The sequence below is a fragment of the Myotis nattereri genome (assembly GCF_964212035.1).
Source record: "Myotis nattereri genome assembly, chromosome: 12".
NCBI lineage: Eukaryota > Metazoa > Chordata > Mammalia > Chiroptera > Vespertilionidae > Myotis > Myotis nattereri.
Window position 1 is genome coordinate 34,807,518 of NC_138087.1, and position 18,249 is coordinate 34,825,766.

Here is an 18,249-nt window from a genome sequence, read left to right on the forward strand (position 1 = left end):
CATCCGGTACCCACCCTGCGCGGAGGGGCGGCTAGAGAAAGAGAGGGGACGCGCAGGGGTTGCCAAGAGCGCCGTCTACCGGGCAGGCCAGGGCGGGGCAGTGGCAGGAGGCGAGGGTGGGTCTGAGGAACTTCTGGGGGCGGCCAGGGTCGCCAAGGAGGCCTCGAGGGGGCCGAGGCGGCGGAGGACAGCAAGGGGGGTGCGGAGGGGCGGCTGGGGAGGGCAGACGGAAGTAGGTGGGTGGGTGGGAGGCGCAGGTGGGCGCCGGGCGGCCCTGGGGGCGCGGCTTGGCGGGCGGGGCGGGCCGTGGGAAGAGGCACCCGGGTCGCCGAGGGCGGGCGCAGCGGCCGGGCCGGGCGCGGGAGGGGCGCCCCGGTGCCCGTCGCCACTTCCGGGAGCGCCTGGGCTGCGGCCGCCGCCTCGCTGTGCTGTCAGCCGCCGGCCGGGCCGCGGAGCCGCGTGAGCGCGCAGCCGGACCCAACCGCCCGGTCCCCGCGCACAACGCCCGGCCTCTCCCTGCGCCATGGGGGCGTCCACGCGGCTACTGCGCGCAGTGATCTTGGGGGCGCCGGGCTCCGGCAAGGGCACCGTGTCGTCGCGCATTACCCAACACTTCGAGCTGAAGCACCTCTCCAGCGGGGATCTGCTCCGAGGCAACATCCTTCAAGGCACAGGTGGGAGCCCGGGCGGGAGGGGCGCGGTGCGCTGTGGCCGGATTGGAATTTGGGGGCGATGCGCGTCCCGGGGATGCGGGTCCAGGGATGCGGGCGCAGCATCTGCTTCCCACTGCTGAGCCACTGGCCGCTCACCGAAGCCTCTGACCTCCGTGGACAGCTGCAGGCGGTGATCGCGGAAGGAACTACGAAGTGAGGACCCGTCAAAGTTCAACGGAAACCCTTTGGCTTTGAGAGGCACGTCCAGCCCCGGTCGCAGCTGCTCCTAAGAGTCCAGCGAACTGGGGCTTATTCTCCACGTGCCCTTGCGCCTAAAAAGTTTTCCTTCCTTCCTTCCTTCCTTCCTTCCTTCCTTCCTTCCTTCCTTCCTTCTCTCTCCTCTTCTTTCCTTACCTTTTTCTTTCTTTTCTACTTCTTGGTTAACTCCATGGGATTTTCTGGTTCTGACCTTTGCCCCATAATCTGAAGACAGAGCACTGTTTGCCCTCATTGCAGTCACACAATTGGCGTAGATCTTGGATACCTCCAGAGATTTCTTAGGCACAAAAGCTATTCTTGTGAGTGGTTATCTGAAAGATTGTTTTGTTCTCATGCCAAATAAGTTTTTATAACTCAGCATGAAATCCAGTAAAAAACTGTACACTTGACAATGGGTCGATTTTATGTAAATTATATCTTAAGAAGGCTGTTGTCCAAAAGTCAACATCAGGGTGAAGTGGTCCCCCTCACCCCCCTCAAAAGTGCTGATCTTTATTTTCCAAAGTAAAACTCATTTTGGAGCTCATTAAAAAAAAAAAATTACCGCCCTAGCTGGTTTGGCTACGTGGATATAGAAGTGTGGGCCTTCGGAATGAAAGGTCCTGGGTTCGATTCCAGTCAAGGGCACATGCCTGGGTGGTGGGCTCCATCCCCAGTGGGGGGTGTGCAGGAGGCAGCCAATCAATGATTCTCTCTCATCATTGATGTTTCTATCTCTCCCTCTTCCCTCCTCTCTGAAATCAATAAAAATATATTTTTTAAAAATAAAAAATTACAGAAGTAATGCCTGCACAAGGTTAAAAAAAAGGGGGGGGTAGGAGTTGGAGTGGGGGAGATTGGAAACAGGACGGAAGTACATAAAAGAAAAGTCCTTTCCTATGACCCACCTCAGTCCCATTCTTCCTAGGGGAACAGTATCCTGTGTTTTCTCTTAGACATTTTTGTGCAAGCCTTATTTTATATATATGCCTTATTTTATGTAAAATGAAATCATATTATATATGTATTCTGCACCAGTGTGTTTTCATTTTATATCTGGATTATCTTTCCACATGACAACATTGACATCTCTTTCATTCTTTCAATTTTTCTATAAGTATTTGCTGGCTCTACTGTAATTTATTTAATGGATCCCCTATTGATGAACATTTTGCTTGTTTCAAAATACTGACATTTAAATGAAGAAAACAACCACCCCAGTGTTTTTAGTTTGTGTCTTGGAGTTCAGTTCAGCTGGTGAATTACTACTTTTATTTTTCTCTTCTTAACATTGATCTTTTAAAAAAAAGATCATGAAGTATTTTGTAGTTAATTCTACTTCTTCAAAAGTTTAAATTGCTTGGCTCCCTCCCTGAGTGTTCTTGATGCAACATTTTGAAGTAGTTAGGTAACAATAAGCAGTCTCCTGTACTGCACCCAGTTGGAAAGGAGTAAAGAGAATCCTTAAGCAACTCTCTGAAAAATAAGCCAGCATTGACGCATAACTATGTGGTTAAAGAACATCTTCAGTGGAGTTAAGGATATGTTAATTAGTGAAAGCACAAAATGTTAAAAGAAATAAATTTAAAGCGAATAAGTAAACGTCTTTAAAATTCAGAAACAATGTTCTTTGTTTACCCTTAAAATTTCTGACACACCTCCTGTCCTCTTTCATGTCCACAACATGAAAAGAGAGGCTAGAGGGAGGGAGGAGAGGATCACTAGGAAAGATGTTATGCTTACCTCAGGCATCTGTTTTCTCTGGAGTCTTTTCAGGGAATTCTTTAACAAGGAAAACAGAAAATGGAGTTTAGGGAGGTGTCATGAGATTATTATTATTACAGGTGTTTTGTTTCTCAGCACTAAATATTTGTGAATGGATTGGATATTTCCCAGAAACAAAAGAGAGATGTTATCATTTATTTAAAAAAATACTGCGTTAGCCTGGCCAGTGTGGCTCAGTGATTGGGCATCAACCTATGGACCAGGAAGTCACGGTTCGATTCTCGGTCAGGACATATGCCCAGGTGTGGGCTCCATCCCCAGTGGGAGAGTGGGGGTGCTGGAGGCAGCCAATCAATGATTCTCTCTCATCATTGATGTTTCTCTCTCTCTCTCCCTCTTCCTTCCTCTCTGAAATCAACTTTAAAAAAAGATTAAAAAAAATACTGCTTTGCCATGGCTGTTGTCGCTCAGTAGGTTGAGTGCCAGGTCCCATGCACTGCGAGGTCGCTGGTCTGATTCTTTAAAATAGCTCAGCCTGGAGCTCCAGTGGCGAAATCGGTTAGCGCGCGGTACTTATAAAATAGCTCAGCCTTTTCATTTAATAAGCCATCATGTTCATGGAATTAAAGGTTTGTTGTACTAGTTATTTTTCAAATAGACTTTGAAATGAAATTTTTATTGGTTTTTAAATTTGAACTTTATTTTTGAGATAATATTTTGTTTACCTAAAATTATCTCATAAATCTCAACGTGGTAAATGCTGCATAGGAAGTGTAATTTAATTGGCACTCAGGAGACCTGGGTGTTCACCTTTGTCCCCCAGTGACTGCTGTTTTTTATTGAGCAAGTTCTTTTACCTCTACTGAACTCAGTTCCCTCATCTTTAAAGGAGACGGCGGACTAATAATGTCCAAGGGTCAAACTCCAGTTTCCTGACTCCAGGTACAGCTCTAAGCTACTCCAGGTTTGCTACCCTCAGCAGGTTGCATTGTGTTTCCAGGACTTATTCATATCTGCTGGGATGATTTTAAACTTCAGCTATAAAATACAGCCATGGGTTATAAAATACTCGCATGAAATGGTGTTTGGAGAGTAAGTTGGCGCCATCCTTCTATGTAGCACTATTTGATGGTACCACAGTTACAGAAATTCCGCACTAGGGAATTTATTTGAAGGACATAAGCAGAGATGCTGCCAAATGTTCATCTACAAGGATGGTCATTGCAGTATTTATTATAGTAAAGAATGGTTAACAACACAAATGTCTGATAATAGGTCAATGTTTAAATTAATAATTGTGCAATCATTTTTTGTTTTCTTGTTAATCCTCACCTGAGGATATTTTTCCATTGATTTTTAGAGAGAGTGTAAGAGAGGGAGGGAGGGGGACAGAGAAAGGAAAGGAGAGAGAGGTGGGAGAGAGACATTGATTGGTTGCCGTCACTGGTGATCAAACCTGCAACCCAGTTACACGCCCTTGACTGGGAATTGAACCCTTCGGTGCATAGGCTAACGCTTTAACCACTGAGCCACACCGGCTAGGGCAATAATTTTGCAATTTTGATGAAACTAAATATTTTAAAGATTGTTTAATATGGCCCTACCCGGTTTGGTTCAGTGGATTGAGTGTTGGCCTGCACACTGAAGAGTCCCAGGTTTGATTCTGCTCAAGGGCACATGACCCGGTTGTGGGCTCGTTCCCCAGTGGGGGGCATGTAGGAGGCAGCCAATCAATGATTCTCTCTCATCATTGATGTTTCTATCTCTCTCTCCCTCTCCCTTCCTCTCTGAAATCAATAAAAATAAATTTAACAAGAGAGATTGTTGAATGATGTGTGAACATGCTCACAATGAGTGAGGGAAAAAGGTATCTAAGCAATAATTTAGAATATAACATAATTGCAAATACATAAATGCAGCAAAGAAGAGAAGAATATAAGAAAAATCAGCAAAGGGTTCATTACAATTGTTTCCAGTGATGAAAATACAGAGGATTTTAATTTTCTTTTAGAACATTTTCATTATCCCCAAAAGAAACCTCATACCTATTAGCAGTGACTCCCATTCCCGCCTCACCCCACCCAGTCTGTGCCACGGGCAACACTCATGTACTTTGTGTCTCAGTTTTCTTACTTGAACATTTCATTCACATGGCATCATACAACATGTTGTCTTTCATGTCTGGGATTTTTCACTTACCACGTTTCCCAGGCTCACTGTGTGTAATATGTATTGATACTAATCCCTTTTTATTGCTGAATAATATCCCATTGAATGGATTTACTACATTTTGTTTATCCGTTGATTTATGGACATCTGGATTGCTTCACCCTTTTCTGTTATTTTGTGGGTGTACTAAAGTTTGTTTAAATAGTTTAAAGAGCATTTTAAAAAGATGAACCCGATGATAAATATCATCTCAAAGAAAGTAGGCTTTTGCTAGATTTCTTTTTAAACAAAATAAGTTAGGCCTCTTAAAATCCCATTGCTAGACTCCACAGGAATCAAGGCAGCTCATTTCTCCATCTATCCATCCGTGGATCCATCAAATACCTAATGTATGCTAGGTGCTGGAGATACAGAGACAAGTATATTTCCCTTCAAGCCTGTCAAACTCATGACCCGCCGGCCACGAGTTTGACATGCTTGGGTATGCGCACAGTTGGAATGTAGGCGTGGAAGACACATGGCCATGTGTATTAGTCTTCTCAGTTTGCCATAAGGGAATACTATAGACGAGATGGCTTAAGCAACAGAAATGTATTTTCTCATAGTTCTGGAGGCTAGGAGTCCAAGATCAAAGTGCTGACAGGGTTAGTTTCTGGGGTAGCCTTTCTTCATGGCTTGCAAAGGGCTGCCTTCTCACTGTGTCCTCACGTGACTTTTCCTCTGTTGCATTTGTTCTTGGTGTCTCTTCCTCTTCTTATAAAGACATCAGCCAGATTGGATTAAAGCCCCACATTGAGGAACTCATTTAACCTTAATTATCTCCTTAAAGGCCCCCTCTAAATACAGCTACATTGGGAGGTAGGGCTTCAACATATGGATTGAGAGGGGCACAATTTGACCGATAATAATACGTCAACAGCTAGTTTTCAGCTAGTGTGATGGTGCTCCAATGGAGACAAGTCTGCCACATGGAAGTCTAAAGGAGGAACTTCCTGTTGCCTACAAGGTTGAAGGTTCACACTGCAAGTCCCTTTAAGATGTATCTTGAAGGATGAGAAGAGCTTATCAGGCAGCAGAGAGGAGACGGAGGCATATGCAGCGGCTAGGAGGACCCAGGATCTGTGGAGCTCCTTGCTAGGGGCATGGCTTGTGTGTTGGGTGGACACGGTGGGGAGGGAGGTGGGGGAGAGATATGATCAAGCCAGACCAGGGCCTTCATACAGTTCTTGAGTTGCATTTTTATCCTGAAGCAGAGTGGGAAGGGGAGGAGTATAGAACTGGGATGGGAGCTCTCTCTAGGTGCTTCCCTGAAGGAGAGAGATTGGGTGATGGTTGGAGGGAGGACCAGTGGTCAAGAGAGGTTTTTATTTTCAGTATAATCTAGTGAAATATCCCATGCATGAAGGTATTACAATTGTTTATGTATGTTTAGAAGAATAAAATGAATGCCCATGTACCTCAGGCAGAAAAACAGTACTTTTGGGGCCACCCACTCTAACTCCACAATCATCTCCTTCCTCTTCCCAGAGGGAACTGCTGTGTTGACTTGAGTCTTTATTATTTGAGAAAGGTTTGTATAAAAAGCCTCTGACTGGGTATAAACCTATCATTTGTCTCATTCTCTGTCATTCTGATAGATTTTTTTTTCTTTTGACATGTTTTTTTTTTATTTTTAATATATATTTTTATTGATTTCAGAGAGGAAGGGAGAGGGAGTGATAGAAACATCAATGATGAGAGAGAATCCTTGATTGGCTGCCTCCTGCATGTCCCCTACTGGGGATGGAGCCCACAGCCTAGGCATATGCCCTTGACTGGAATGGAACCTGGGACCCTTTATCCCACAGGCTGACGCTCTATCCACTGAACCAAACCGTCTAGGGCTCTTTTGACATGTTTTAAAAATGAACTTTTATGTACTTCGCTAAAAGTAATTTTGGCAGGAACTAGGTTAATTCTCTGTAGCCCTTGGCACATGTAAAAAGCAACTGTTATTCACAGATTGTCCAGGCCCTTTTTTGTTCTTCATAGCTGACCAGATTGTCTATTTATTTTATTTATTTATTTTTCCAAACAAATTCAGATTTGAGGTGTGGTTGGTTTGGATGTTATAAGAATGACCAAACTTTAAAAGGAGATGTAGAATTAAAAATGGCTTTTTATATAATGCTAACACTTATTTCTCAGACTGATGTCTGTATGTTTTAGAATTCCTGATTATTATCCTTAAAATCAAAAGTTGGTTTTAACCTTCCCTATTTTCCTCTAACCTTCCTTTTCTGTTTTTATTTGTGTATACTTTTTGTAGAAAATTAGTTTATTTTGGATAATCAACTTTTAAAGAGAGTGGAAGGGAGGGGGAGAGACATAGAGAGGGAAACACTGATGTGAGAGAGATGTTTGCCTCCTGCACGCTCCCCAACCAGGGCCCCAGTGGAGCCTGCAACCAAGGTACGTGCCCTTGACCGGAATCGAACCCAGGACCCTTCAGTCCACAGGCCAACACTCCATCCACTGAGCCAAACCGAGTAGGGCCCAAATTTGTTAATTTTTGAATCCAAAAAGAAATAGTATTTTTATGAGTCTGTTCAGATACAATATTAAATAATAGGAAATCAAGGGAATATATGTAACCAATTGTTCAAAGAATATGCTCGACAAGATTCCTTGCATTTAATTTTGGGAGGGGGTAAAAATTTGAAATATAATTAACTTGAACTTTGACATAGGGAGTTGAATAATTTTTTTTTCTTTTAAATAAACCCTAATGGGAGCATTACAGGCTTTAGATTTTAATAACTATTGTACACAAATGTTTATTGATGAGAGAGTTGTTAGTAATAAATGAAAAAGACTATTAGACTATGCATGGGACTATTTTTTCACAAAACAAAATATTTAGAGGTTTTTATATTATTAGGTTTAACAATAATTATCTCTGAGTAGTGGTGGAATTACGAATGGCTTTTTGTTTTGCTTACCGAGCATTTTTTATCCTTCATTTTAAAAAAACAACAACCTACACGTTATTGACATAATTCACATACAGTAAAGTTAACCCTCTTAAAATATATGGTTCAGTGTTTCATATTACATTCAGAGTTGTGCAACCATCACCACAAGCAATTTTAGAACATTTTTACCACCTTAAAAAGAAAATCTATTCCCATTAGCAGTCATTCTGCATTTTTCTCTAGTGCTCCCAGCCCTAGGCAACCACTAATCTTCCTTCTGTTTCATAGATTTGGCTATTGTGACCATTTCATATAAATGGAATGATACAATATGTGTCTTTTGTGTCACTTAGCATGTTTTCAAAGTTCACACACTTTATAACATGTATCAGTACTTCACATCTTTTTATGGCCGAATAATAAAATTTTGTATGGATATGCCACATTTTACTTATCCATTCATTGCTTGATGGACATTTGGTCGTTTCTACTTTTTGGCTATTGTTAATAGTGTTGCTATGAACATTCATATATAAGTTTTGTGTGGACACGTGTTTTTATTTCTCTTGTATATATACGTGGTAGTGGAATTACTAGGTCATAAGGTAACTGTTTAACCTTTTGAAAAACTGCCATACTATTTTCCAAATTGGCTACACCATTTATAATTCTACCAGCAATATATGAGGGTTTCAATTTCTCAACATTCTTGCCAACACTTTTTATTTATCTTTCTGATTATAGCCATTCTAGTGAGTGTGAAGTGGTATCTCATTGTGATTACCATTTGTTATTTCCCTAATGATTAATGATGTTGAGCATTTATTAATGTGCTTATTGGCTATTTATATATCTACTTTTTGTATTCATATCCTTTGCCCATTTTTAAAAGTGGGTTCTCCTTTTATTGTTGAGTTGTAAGAATTCTTTTAAAAAAAATACTTTTATTGATTTCGGAGAGGAAGGGCGAGGGAGAGAGATAGAAATATCAATGATGAGAGAGAATCATGATCAGCTGCCTCCTGCACGCCCCTTACTGGGGATCGAGTCCGCAACCCTGGCATGTGCCCTTGACTGGAATGGTACCCAGGACCCTTCAGTCTGCAAGCCAGTGCTCTATCCACTGAGCCAAATTGGCTAGGGCAGTGGTCGGCAAACCGCGGCTCGCGAGCCACATGCGGCTCTTTGGCCCCTTCAGTGTGGCTCTTCCACAAAATACCAGCTCTTCCACAAAATACCGACTTCTGCGCATGGGCTACAAAATTTCAATACTGCACGTGGTATTTTGTGGAAGAGCCACACTGAAGGGGCCAAAAAGCTGCATGTGGCTCGCGAGCCGCGGTTTGCCGACCACGTGTAGGGTGTAAGAATTCTTTAGATATTCTAAATACAAGTTCTTTATCAGATCCATGATTTATAAAAACGCTCTTCCATTCAGTGGGTTGTCTTTTCACTTTTGTGATCGTATAAGTTGCTGATTTGCTCTCCCCCCTCATTCTGCTGTAGAAATTGGTGTGTTAGCCAAGACTTTCATTGAACAAGGGAAGCTCATCCCAGATGATATCATGACTCGGCTGGCCTTGCATGAGCTGAAAAACCTCACCCAGTATAACTGGCTCTTGGATGGTAAGTGACGTGGCACTAGCATTTCAGCTGCCCAGAATGAGTGCGGGCAGCAGAACAAGCATTTCCTGGGCTGCAGAGACCTCATGGATGGTGGGCAGAGAGCCCGAGTTCTGCCACTGCTCACCCTGAGGCCTCAGCCTGTCGCCTTCTCTGGGCCTGCTTCTTTATCTGCATGGGAGGGCTGTGGACTGCATGATTCCTAAGGTCCCTTCAGATGTGACTTTAGTTCCTTCCCCTCTTTTAAGAATATTTTATGGCAAGGGAGGTTTACCACGCAGGAAAGCCAGGAAAGTTGGAGGGTAACTTAAAATCAGCTGTAAACCGGCAGAGGTGTGCTGAATGGGTTGATTTTTAGTTTCTGAAGAGAGAGAGGGGGAGAGAGGAGGCATTAATTGTAAGCAATGGGCGCACATGATCACGGAGGCTGACAAGTCCTAGGATCTTCAGGGTGAGCTGGTAAACTGGAGGTGCAGGAGGGCTTCCAGTCTGAAGGCCGGCAGGCTCGAGCCCCAGGAAGAGCTGTGTCAGTTTCAGTCTGAAGGCAGGAGAAAGCCCACGTCCCACCTCCCTCTTTATTCAGGGGAGGGTCAGCCCTTTTGTTCTATTCAGACCTTCAGTGGATTAGATGAGGCCCACCCATATTAGGGAGAAAAATCTGCCTTACTCAGTCTACTGATTTACATGTTACTCTCATCCAAAACGCTCTCACAGACACACCCAAAATAATGTTTGACCAAATATCTGGGCACCCCGTGGCCCAATCAAGTCAACACATGAAATTATCACAGTTGCCCTGCAGCTGTGCTCCACTTGGCTGGTGTTACTGCTTCTGTTCAGATTGCTCAACATTTATTCATTCTCTTCCTTCTTCCCTCCCTTTCTTCCTTCTCTTGTGTGTGTGTGTGTGTGTGTGTGTGTGTGTAAAGGTTTCCCAAGGACTCTTCCTCAGGCAAAAGCCCTGGATAAAGTTTATAAAATAGACACCGTGATTAATCTGAAGGTGCCCTTTGAGGTCATTAAGCAGCGCCTCACAGCTCGCTGGATTCATCCGGCCAGTGGCCGAGTCTACAACATCGAATTCAACCCTCCCAAAACTGTGGTGAGTAGTTGCGGTGGAACCGGCCTTCCACATAGCAGTCCCCAAGGCCTCTTGCTCTCACAGGCAGAAGTTTTATGACCTTGGAAAATCCTTCCTGCCCCAAACTCCTAAGAGTACAGTCTCAGGTTCTGGTGTAGTCCTTGTCTGGTCCACTCAGGTTGTTAGTAGAGGTGTCCCAGGAGTGACAGGGGTTTATTAATCCTTCGAAAGCATTTATTGATTTTCTACTCTGTGTCAGGGGGTGTGTTAGGAGTTGGGGCAATAGGGATTAGCGACACCTTGGCTTATTTAGGTCAACATAAGAACGCCCAAACCTACACAGAATGTCTATAAAAATTTGAGCCAAACAGGATACGCCTGGAAACATGATCCCAACAGACAGAAAAAATGCTCCCCAGAATGGCAGTTGGCAGCTTCTTTCATGCATTTGGAATTAAGGAGGGAACATCAGGAAGGTGGGGATTGGATTACAGGATAGTTAACAAGATTATATGTTCTCTTGAAGGTGGCTTCTGAGGGGTCTGAAAGTCATTTCAAAGGTGTGTCACCTAGATGCCCAGAAACAATGGACAGGGCTTACTTAAGGCTAAGATAAACCTTTTCCTAAAGAAGTCACATGCCTGGGGCATGACTACCCTCTGTGACCTGCCCAGTTAGGAATTTACGATCGGGCCACCCTGTGAGGGTTCTTTCTGTAAGACCTCTTTTTCGTCCACAACATGACATTTAGAGGCTGCTTAGAAAACCTTTTACTCTAAGGAAGTGACTGATGTGGCTCTGTGCTGCAGTGATCAGGGTTTGGATTTGATTCCGTTTGTTTAAAAGTACATTTGTGTGCTTGGTGTTTGCACAGAGAAGAAATCTGTTGAAAAGTCCTAGAACTGCTTATAAAAACGTTTGATACCGGCGTGTCCTGACTCCCATTTAGGGCATCGACGATCTGACTGGGGAGCCTCTCGTGCAGCGTGAGGACGATAAACCGGAGACGGTTGCCAAGAGACTGCAGGCGTACGAAGCTCAGACAGAGCCAGTCTTGGAATACTACCAGTGAGTCTGTCGCTGTTCAGAACTTCTCTTGCACGATCAGGCACTGAGGCAGTTTTCCATCGTCCATGCTTTACAGCTAAAATGTTAAAACATCAGAAGATCCAGTTCAAATCAGACCACACAGGCAGTGCACTAGCGTGTGTAATAGAGAAGCCCACATGGTAGGCTGGGCTTCCGTCACGCTTCAGTTGGATCAGTTTTGCCATCCTCTCAGCTTTGTATTGGCTTCGACCGTTGCCAGGAACAGCCCTTTCCTGAAGGGCTGAGGGGTCCTCTTTCCCCCAGTGAACACAAGCCCCAAGTGTCATGCAGGCTGGACCCACTGGAACAGCCACTGTGGTCAGAGAATGCCCTGCACTAACTGCTGGTGGCCTAGGTTTCTGCCCATTCCTGAAGCAATCACTGGGAATGACTCCCACACCTGGAGCTTCGAGTGGGTCAGTCTCACCCAGATTCTGCAGTCTGGTGGAGGGAGGGCTGGAATAAATGCTGGGGAAGCAGCCCCAATAATATCCACTTCCTGTGCCTAATAGGACAGAAGACTCAAATGGCAACCAATTCTTAGATCATTTATTTGGTTAATCATCTTTAAAAGCTTTTATTCTCTTTAAAAATTTTTTAATATATGTTTATTGATTTCAGAGAGGAAGGAAGAGGGAGAGAGAGAGAGAAACATCAATGATAAGAGTGAATCATCGGTTGGCTGTCTCCTGCATGCCCCACACTGGGGATTGAGCCTGAAACCCAGGCATGTGCCCTGATCAGGAATCAAACTGTGACCCTTGTTTCATAGGTTGACACTCAACCACTGAGCCACACCAGCCTGGCTAAAAGCTTATATTCTAACATAGTTTTGTTTGCTCTTCAGAGACTTCCACAGCAGAATATGGGATCTATACTAAATAATATTTGACTCAGGCTAAGAAACAATCCAGTTTCCTTGCTCACCCATCCCCTCTCCTTTTATTCATTCACTTACTTAATAATGACAGTTGTCAGGACAGAACAGTGCTGTGTTTAGGGCACAGACTCTGGAGCCAGACTAAGTTTAAATCCCAGCTCCTCATTTATTATCTTGGTCTTAACCTGTTTTCTCCTCTGCAAAATGGGGGTTAGAATAGAAGGCTGAAAGATTGAGTTCATATATGTAACTCTTAGAATTATTTCTGACACATAGTAAGCACTTTATAATGATCAGCTATTGTTGTTGTTATAAGAGAGAAAGTATGCAGTGAAACTAAAATAATAGTCTGCACACTGTTTTAATAGCTATTTCTGGAGGTTAAAATTATAAGGGAGTTGGCAATCCACTTTCTACAGTAGCTGTTACTGTAATTTTGTGATTTGTGTAATGAGGCTGGCTCTGCAGATTGTCAGCACTGGGGCCCTGGGCAAGGGATTCAACCTCTATGCCACAAATTTTTCATTTGTAAAGTCAGGGCAATATTAAATAGTACCTCCTTTGTAGGGTCATTAAGGGAATTAAGTGAGAGAATCCACGTAAAGACTTACGGCAGCCCTGGCACTATTAAATCACTCAGTGTTAGCTATTATTTACCCTGCCAAAACCCAAGAAACCCTCACCTATCTGTGGGTGAGGCAGAGAGCTGGGTAAAGGGTATTTATCATAAAATGTACTTATACCAATCAGGGACCTAACTCACACTCGTCTAAGCAAAAGGGAAACTTATTGGTCCTGTAACTAAATGTCCAAAGGTGAATACCGAGTCCAGCTTGTTCAGTGCTCTCGGCCTCGTCACTTTCAGCTCCATTTTCCTGTGTTGGCCTCAATCTCAGGTGGGCTGTCCCTGCGTAAGTCCCTCAACTCCTGCTTACCGCATTTAACCTCCTACCAGTTCAGCTACCCCAGCAGAAAAGAGAGCCTCTTGGACAACAGAAGTCCTAGAGTTGGCACTGATGAGTTCATCTTGTCCATCCTTGAAGCTGGGAAGTGGGGATAATCCCCCTGGAATCTTGTGTCCATTTCCATAAGCCAGAGGACACAAGTGAAACCAAAACCCAGGTCTCCCAATGCCCAGCCAAATGCCTCTCTCCGTTGATCACACAAACCTACACTTATGGAGACCACATCCACATCATCATCCTATATAACAAAAGGCTAATATGCAAATTGTCCCTTTGACTGGCAGTTCAACCGGGGAATTTGACCAGGGGGTGGGGCCAGCCGGCCAACCACCCACGGCCCCTCCCCATGGCTGGCCCTCCCCACCCCAATTGTGGGTGGGGCTGGCCAGCCAACCTCCTGTGTCCTGGGGCCGATTGGGCTGGGCCGTCCAGACCCCACCTATGCACGAATTCCTGCACTAGTCTTTATTTTTTAAAAAAATGTATTTTATTGATTTTTTACAGAGAGGAAGGGAGAGAGATAGTTAGAAACATTGATGAGAGAGAAACATCAATCAGCTGCCTCCTGCACACCCCCCACTGGGGATGTGCCCACAACCAAGGTACATGCCCTTGACTGGAATCGAACCTGGGACCCTTGAGTCCGCAGGCCAATGCTCTATCCACTGAGCCAAACCAGTTAGGGCCCTCTAGTATTGAAGAATCACTTTGAAAGAGTTTATGAGGAAGACTCAGACTTGTTTTTGGTTTTGTCACCTTTAGGAAAAAAGGAGTGTTGGAAACATTCTCCGGAACCGAAACCAACAAGATCTGGCCCGATGTATATGCCTTCCTACAAACAAAAGTGCCACAAATAAACCAGAAATCATCAGTTACTCCTTGAGGAAAAGCCGGTGTAACTAGTAAGATGAGCAGAAGCTCCTTATCTGTGCATTCAGAAGCTCCTTGTCCTAAGACTTGGACATGTATGAATTCTTAAAAAATTATATTAGTTCATTTCTGATTTTATTCTGGAAATTAAGATGTGCCAAATACTAAGATTTGTCTTTTGACATCATCTAGTATGTTTTATCCAGTTATCTTCTATGGGTGTGCAATTCGAAAATATCAGAGATGTCTAACAGAACTTCTGAAAAGTCGTTTAGGGCATAATTAAAAGAGCAACCGGTTGCACTCTAACGTTTGTTCAGAAGATTAAGTGGTTAATAAAGTTTCCTTATTTTTCTGGAAAAGTAAAGAAAAAAATTCCATGTCATTTGGGAAAAGTCTCATCAGAGGCTTTTGCTTAGAGTGATGCCAAAAAAGCCATACCTAGCTCCGCGGGACACAGTGTTGTGGTACAGTGTGTCTATAAAATTCCAGAAAAAAAGCAACTGGATTTACAGACTAGATGCAGGATGCAAATTCACTGTTGCCTCTACACGAAGAAATTTATAAACTAGCCATATATGATGTATTTATTTTGTTGTTAAATGTACTTTCAAGTTACTCAGAATTTTCAATTTGGTATAAAAATGTATCAGTTAGCATATAGGTAAGTATTTATATTAGAAATTGACATAAGTCCTGCAAAAAGACTGAAGTTGACTTTTCAAAGGAAAATGTAAAGACCTTTTCAGACGTTACTTTGGTTAAGAGATGTGCTTTTGGATCTACTTGCCAGTTTCTCTTTTTAATCAAAATGTCTGATCTGCCTTGATGAGTAACATTCAAGTAGAAAAAAAAAAGAATTAAAAACACACACCCATGGCACTAGGTAAAGTAAGCATGCGCTGTCACTGGGAAACAGATCACGTTTGCCTGGGGAAAATTCCCTTGACAAATACAGCAATCATAATTAACTGGTATGGCAATGAAAGGGAAGCCAGGACGAGGAAACTAATCGAGTTTGCTGAAGGAGTTTATTCCTAGCATTCACTGCTGTCCTATCTTAAGGGTAAAGAACTTTGCCAATGAGTGTAACCTAAGCAGCTGTTTTAAAAAATAAAAATGATTTGATTCCTTACTGGGGCAACAAGGATGTCTGCTGATGTACTGTGGTCTGGTAGGAAGAGTGGAGCAATACGAGAGGGGGAGAAACTCGACTATCTTCAGTGGCATATTTACTCTGACTTTGCTTGGTGCCAAATCAAATGAAACAAGTCCTTGTACAAGCTGTTATTAACAGAAAATGTTTTGTTTTATTCTAGGCATTTAAAATTCAATTCAAATGCCAATAAGTGGTTCTTATGTATTTTGTGGGGAGAAAAAACTTTTTCTTTCTTTTGATTTTTTAAAACTCAATTTGATCTTTCAAAATGGACCAAGGCTTTTAAAAAGGATTACAGTAAACAATCTGTTCTTTGTAAAACTTTCTATAATGTCTTATTTGTTACTATTATGTGCTTTCTAAAAATATTGTAAACTACTGAACTATGAATTATCACCAGGTTATCAGGCATACGTTAGTATTAAGGCACAGAACACAGTCCCATTTTAGAAATGTGGGTACCACTCTGTCTTTGGTAGTTCACAGGGCCCACTCCTTCCACCTTCCGTTCTCATGCCCTGATGACTCACTGGCTTCTGAATTAGTGAGTGGTTTCTAATAACTGTCTTAAAGCAATACATAGGCTGCTTTCATTTCATGTTATACTTTGCCTCATGCTATAAAGTATTGCAGTCATACTGGCCTTCTTGACACCCTTAGGAGATTTGGAATAAAAAAGACAGAAGAACATGGTTATGAAATAAAGGACTCTTCTTCCCTGTCACCATTCCCTCCCCCTTCCCAAAACACCAAACCCGAAGTTTTGCACATATAGCCATTGCTTTATTTTATATAAAACACTTGCATTATTGTTTCTTTCTTTATTAAAGCAAACAAAAAGAACTTGTTTTATGCTGAGTTAATATCATAGACCAGCAATCTCCAACGGGTGGTTCCGGACCACTGGTGGTCAGTGAGGTCCGAAAGGTTGGCGACCACTGTCATAGACAATTTTGATGAAGATGATCATGGCTGAGGAGCGCATGCATAAAAAAAATTATGCTGTAATGACATTATGATTTATGTGCCATATGGATATATTTGGAGCTGAATGCCCATGGCTAGAGGCTACTATGTCTTAAAGGATAATGAGAACAGTACTTAACCCCATTACCCTATTTTTTGGAGTACCATAGTTATTTTGGTGCAAAATATATAAGCAAAGTGTGTTGTGGGAAATGGACATTGGCAATTAATGCCATCAGAAAATTTATTCCTCAATTCCATTTGAAATAGGTTAAATACTGGCTTAAATTCCTAAACCCCAGCCCATAGCTACCCCCCCCCCCCCACAGCTATTCATAACGGCATTCCAGCAAAGTATTTTGAACTCATTGTGGCAAAATCTACCTATGTTAAAAACAAGTCATGCTAATTACAGACCTCAGATTAAACTTTTGTAATATTTGCAACTACTAGCAAGAATAAATTTGTATTTTTGAAACTTTTTTTTATTGATTTCAGAGGGAAAGGGAGAGATAGAAACATCAATGATGAGAATCACCCATTGGCTGCCTCCTGCACACCCCCTTCTGGGAATCAAACCCATAACCTGGGCATGTACCCTGACCGGGAATTGAACTGTGACCTCCTGCTTCATAGGCTGACGCTCAACCACTGAACCACACCAGCTGGGCTAAATTTATATTTTAAAACATGTTTATAAGTTGTGTCTTCTCATTGACAAAATATTCCCAGACACTAGTAAACTGCAGAAACAGCTTTCTTGTCTTCACAATCCAAGATTGTGATTTTAGAAGTTACAGTTTAAAAGTATTTAAATCCATTCAAAATGAAGTCTAGCTGTGCTTAAAGCTTTTGGGAAAAGCTGATGTATTCTGTAGTGTTCATGACCTACTCAATCTGCCTTTTTTTTAAAGAAAGCTCACTAGCCCAGCATTGACCTATGAACCAAGAGGTAATGCACGGTTCAATTCCCAGTCAGGGCACATGCCTGGGTTGCAGACTCCATCCCCAGTAGGGGGTGTGCAGGAGGCAGCAGATCAATGATTCTCTCATTGTTGATGTTTCTATGTCTCCTTCTCCCTTCTCTGAAATTAATAAAAATATATTTATATGTATAAAAAAAGCCCACTAAAGGTCAGATGTTTTTCTATATGTATACTAGAGGCCTGGTGCACGAAATTTGTGTATGGGGGGAGGGTGTGTATGTCCCGCAGCCCAGCCTGCACCCTCTCCAATCTGGGATTCCTCTCATAATCCAGGACTGCTGACTCCCAACCACTCGCCTGCCTGCCTGCCTGATTGCCCCTAACCACACCTGCTTGCCAGCCTGATCACCCCCTAACCACTCCCCTGCAGGCCTGATTGCCCCTCATGCCCTCCCCTGCAGGCCTGGTCACCAACTGCCCTCCCTTACTGGCCTGGTCACCCCTAACTTCCCTCCCTTAACAGCCTGGTCGCCCCTAACTGCCCTCCCCTGCAGGCCTGGTCCCTTCCAACTGCCCTCTCCTGCCGGCCATCTGTGTCTATATGGGGGCGGCCATCTTGTGTGTTGGAGTGATGGTCAATTTGCATATTACCGCTTTATTAGATAGGATATAGCATCGAATAAAGTTGATCTGTCATGCCACGCTGCACTTTGGAAGGATTTTATCAAAGTGTAAATCAATCTGGTGATGTGTCATATTTCACCAATGGACTCTAAATAAATGTTTGAAGAGTAAATAGCATGAAGAACCATGCTGTTTAGAAAAACAAGAGAAAGATCTAGGAACCTTTATTTTCTTATTTAGAAAAGATCTAACTTCAAGTCTAATTACTTAAGACTTATGAGAATGGTTGTAGCAATTTTAATCAACT

At 43.0% G+C, this 18,249-nt stretch overlaps 2 protein-coding genes across 3 annotated transcripts in view; one reads left to right on the top strand and one right to left on the bottom strand.

Annotated features, from left to right (window-relative positions):
• Window positions 1–327: 327 nt before the first annotated feature.
• AK3 (adenylate kinase 3) overlaps window positions 328–18,249 on the top strand; it is a 36,411-nt gene continuing 18,489 nt past the window's right edge. Inside the window, exons 1-5 of one of the 2 annotated variants that reach the window (XM_081103226.1) lie at window positions 328–674; window positions 9,266–9,385; window positions 10,312–10,484; window positions 11,413–11,531; window positions 14,160–16,257. In XM_081103226.1, the coding sequence (XP_080959352.1) occupies window positions 524–674; window positions 9,266–9,385; window positions 10,312–10,484; window positions 11,413–11,531; window positions 14,160–14,280 (684 nt within the window). In that variant the 5' untranslated portion in view covers window positions 328–523 and the 3' untranslated portion in view covers window positions 14,281–16,257. Of the gene's footprint in view, window positions 675–9,265; window positions 9,386–10,311; window positions 10,485–11,412; window positions 11,532–14,159; window positions 16,258–18,249 lie in introns of those variants that run through there. The other variant, XM_081103227.1, reaches the window with a different exon arrangement.
• The window catches only part of CDC37L1 (cell division cycle 37 like 1, HSP90 cochaperone), a 37,306-nt gene continuing 29,738 nt past the window's right edge, over window positions 10,682–18,249 (bottom strand). Inside the window, exon 7 of the mRNA XM_081103224.1 lies at window positions 10,682–11,607. Coding sequence (XP_080959350.1) covers window positions 11,602–11,607 — 6 coding nt within the window. The 3' untranslated portion in view covers window positions 10,682–11,601. The remainder of the gene's footprint in view (window positions 11,608–18,249) is intronic.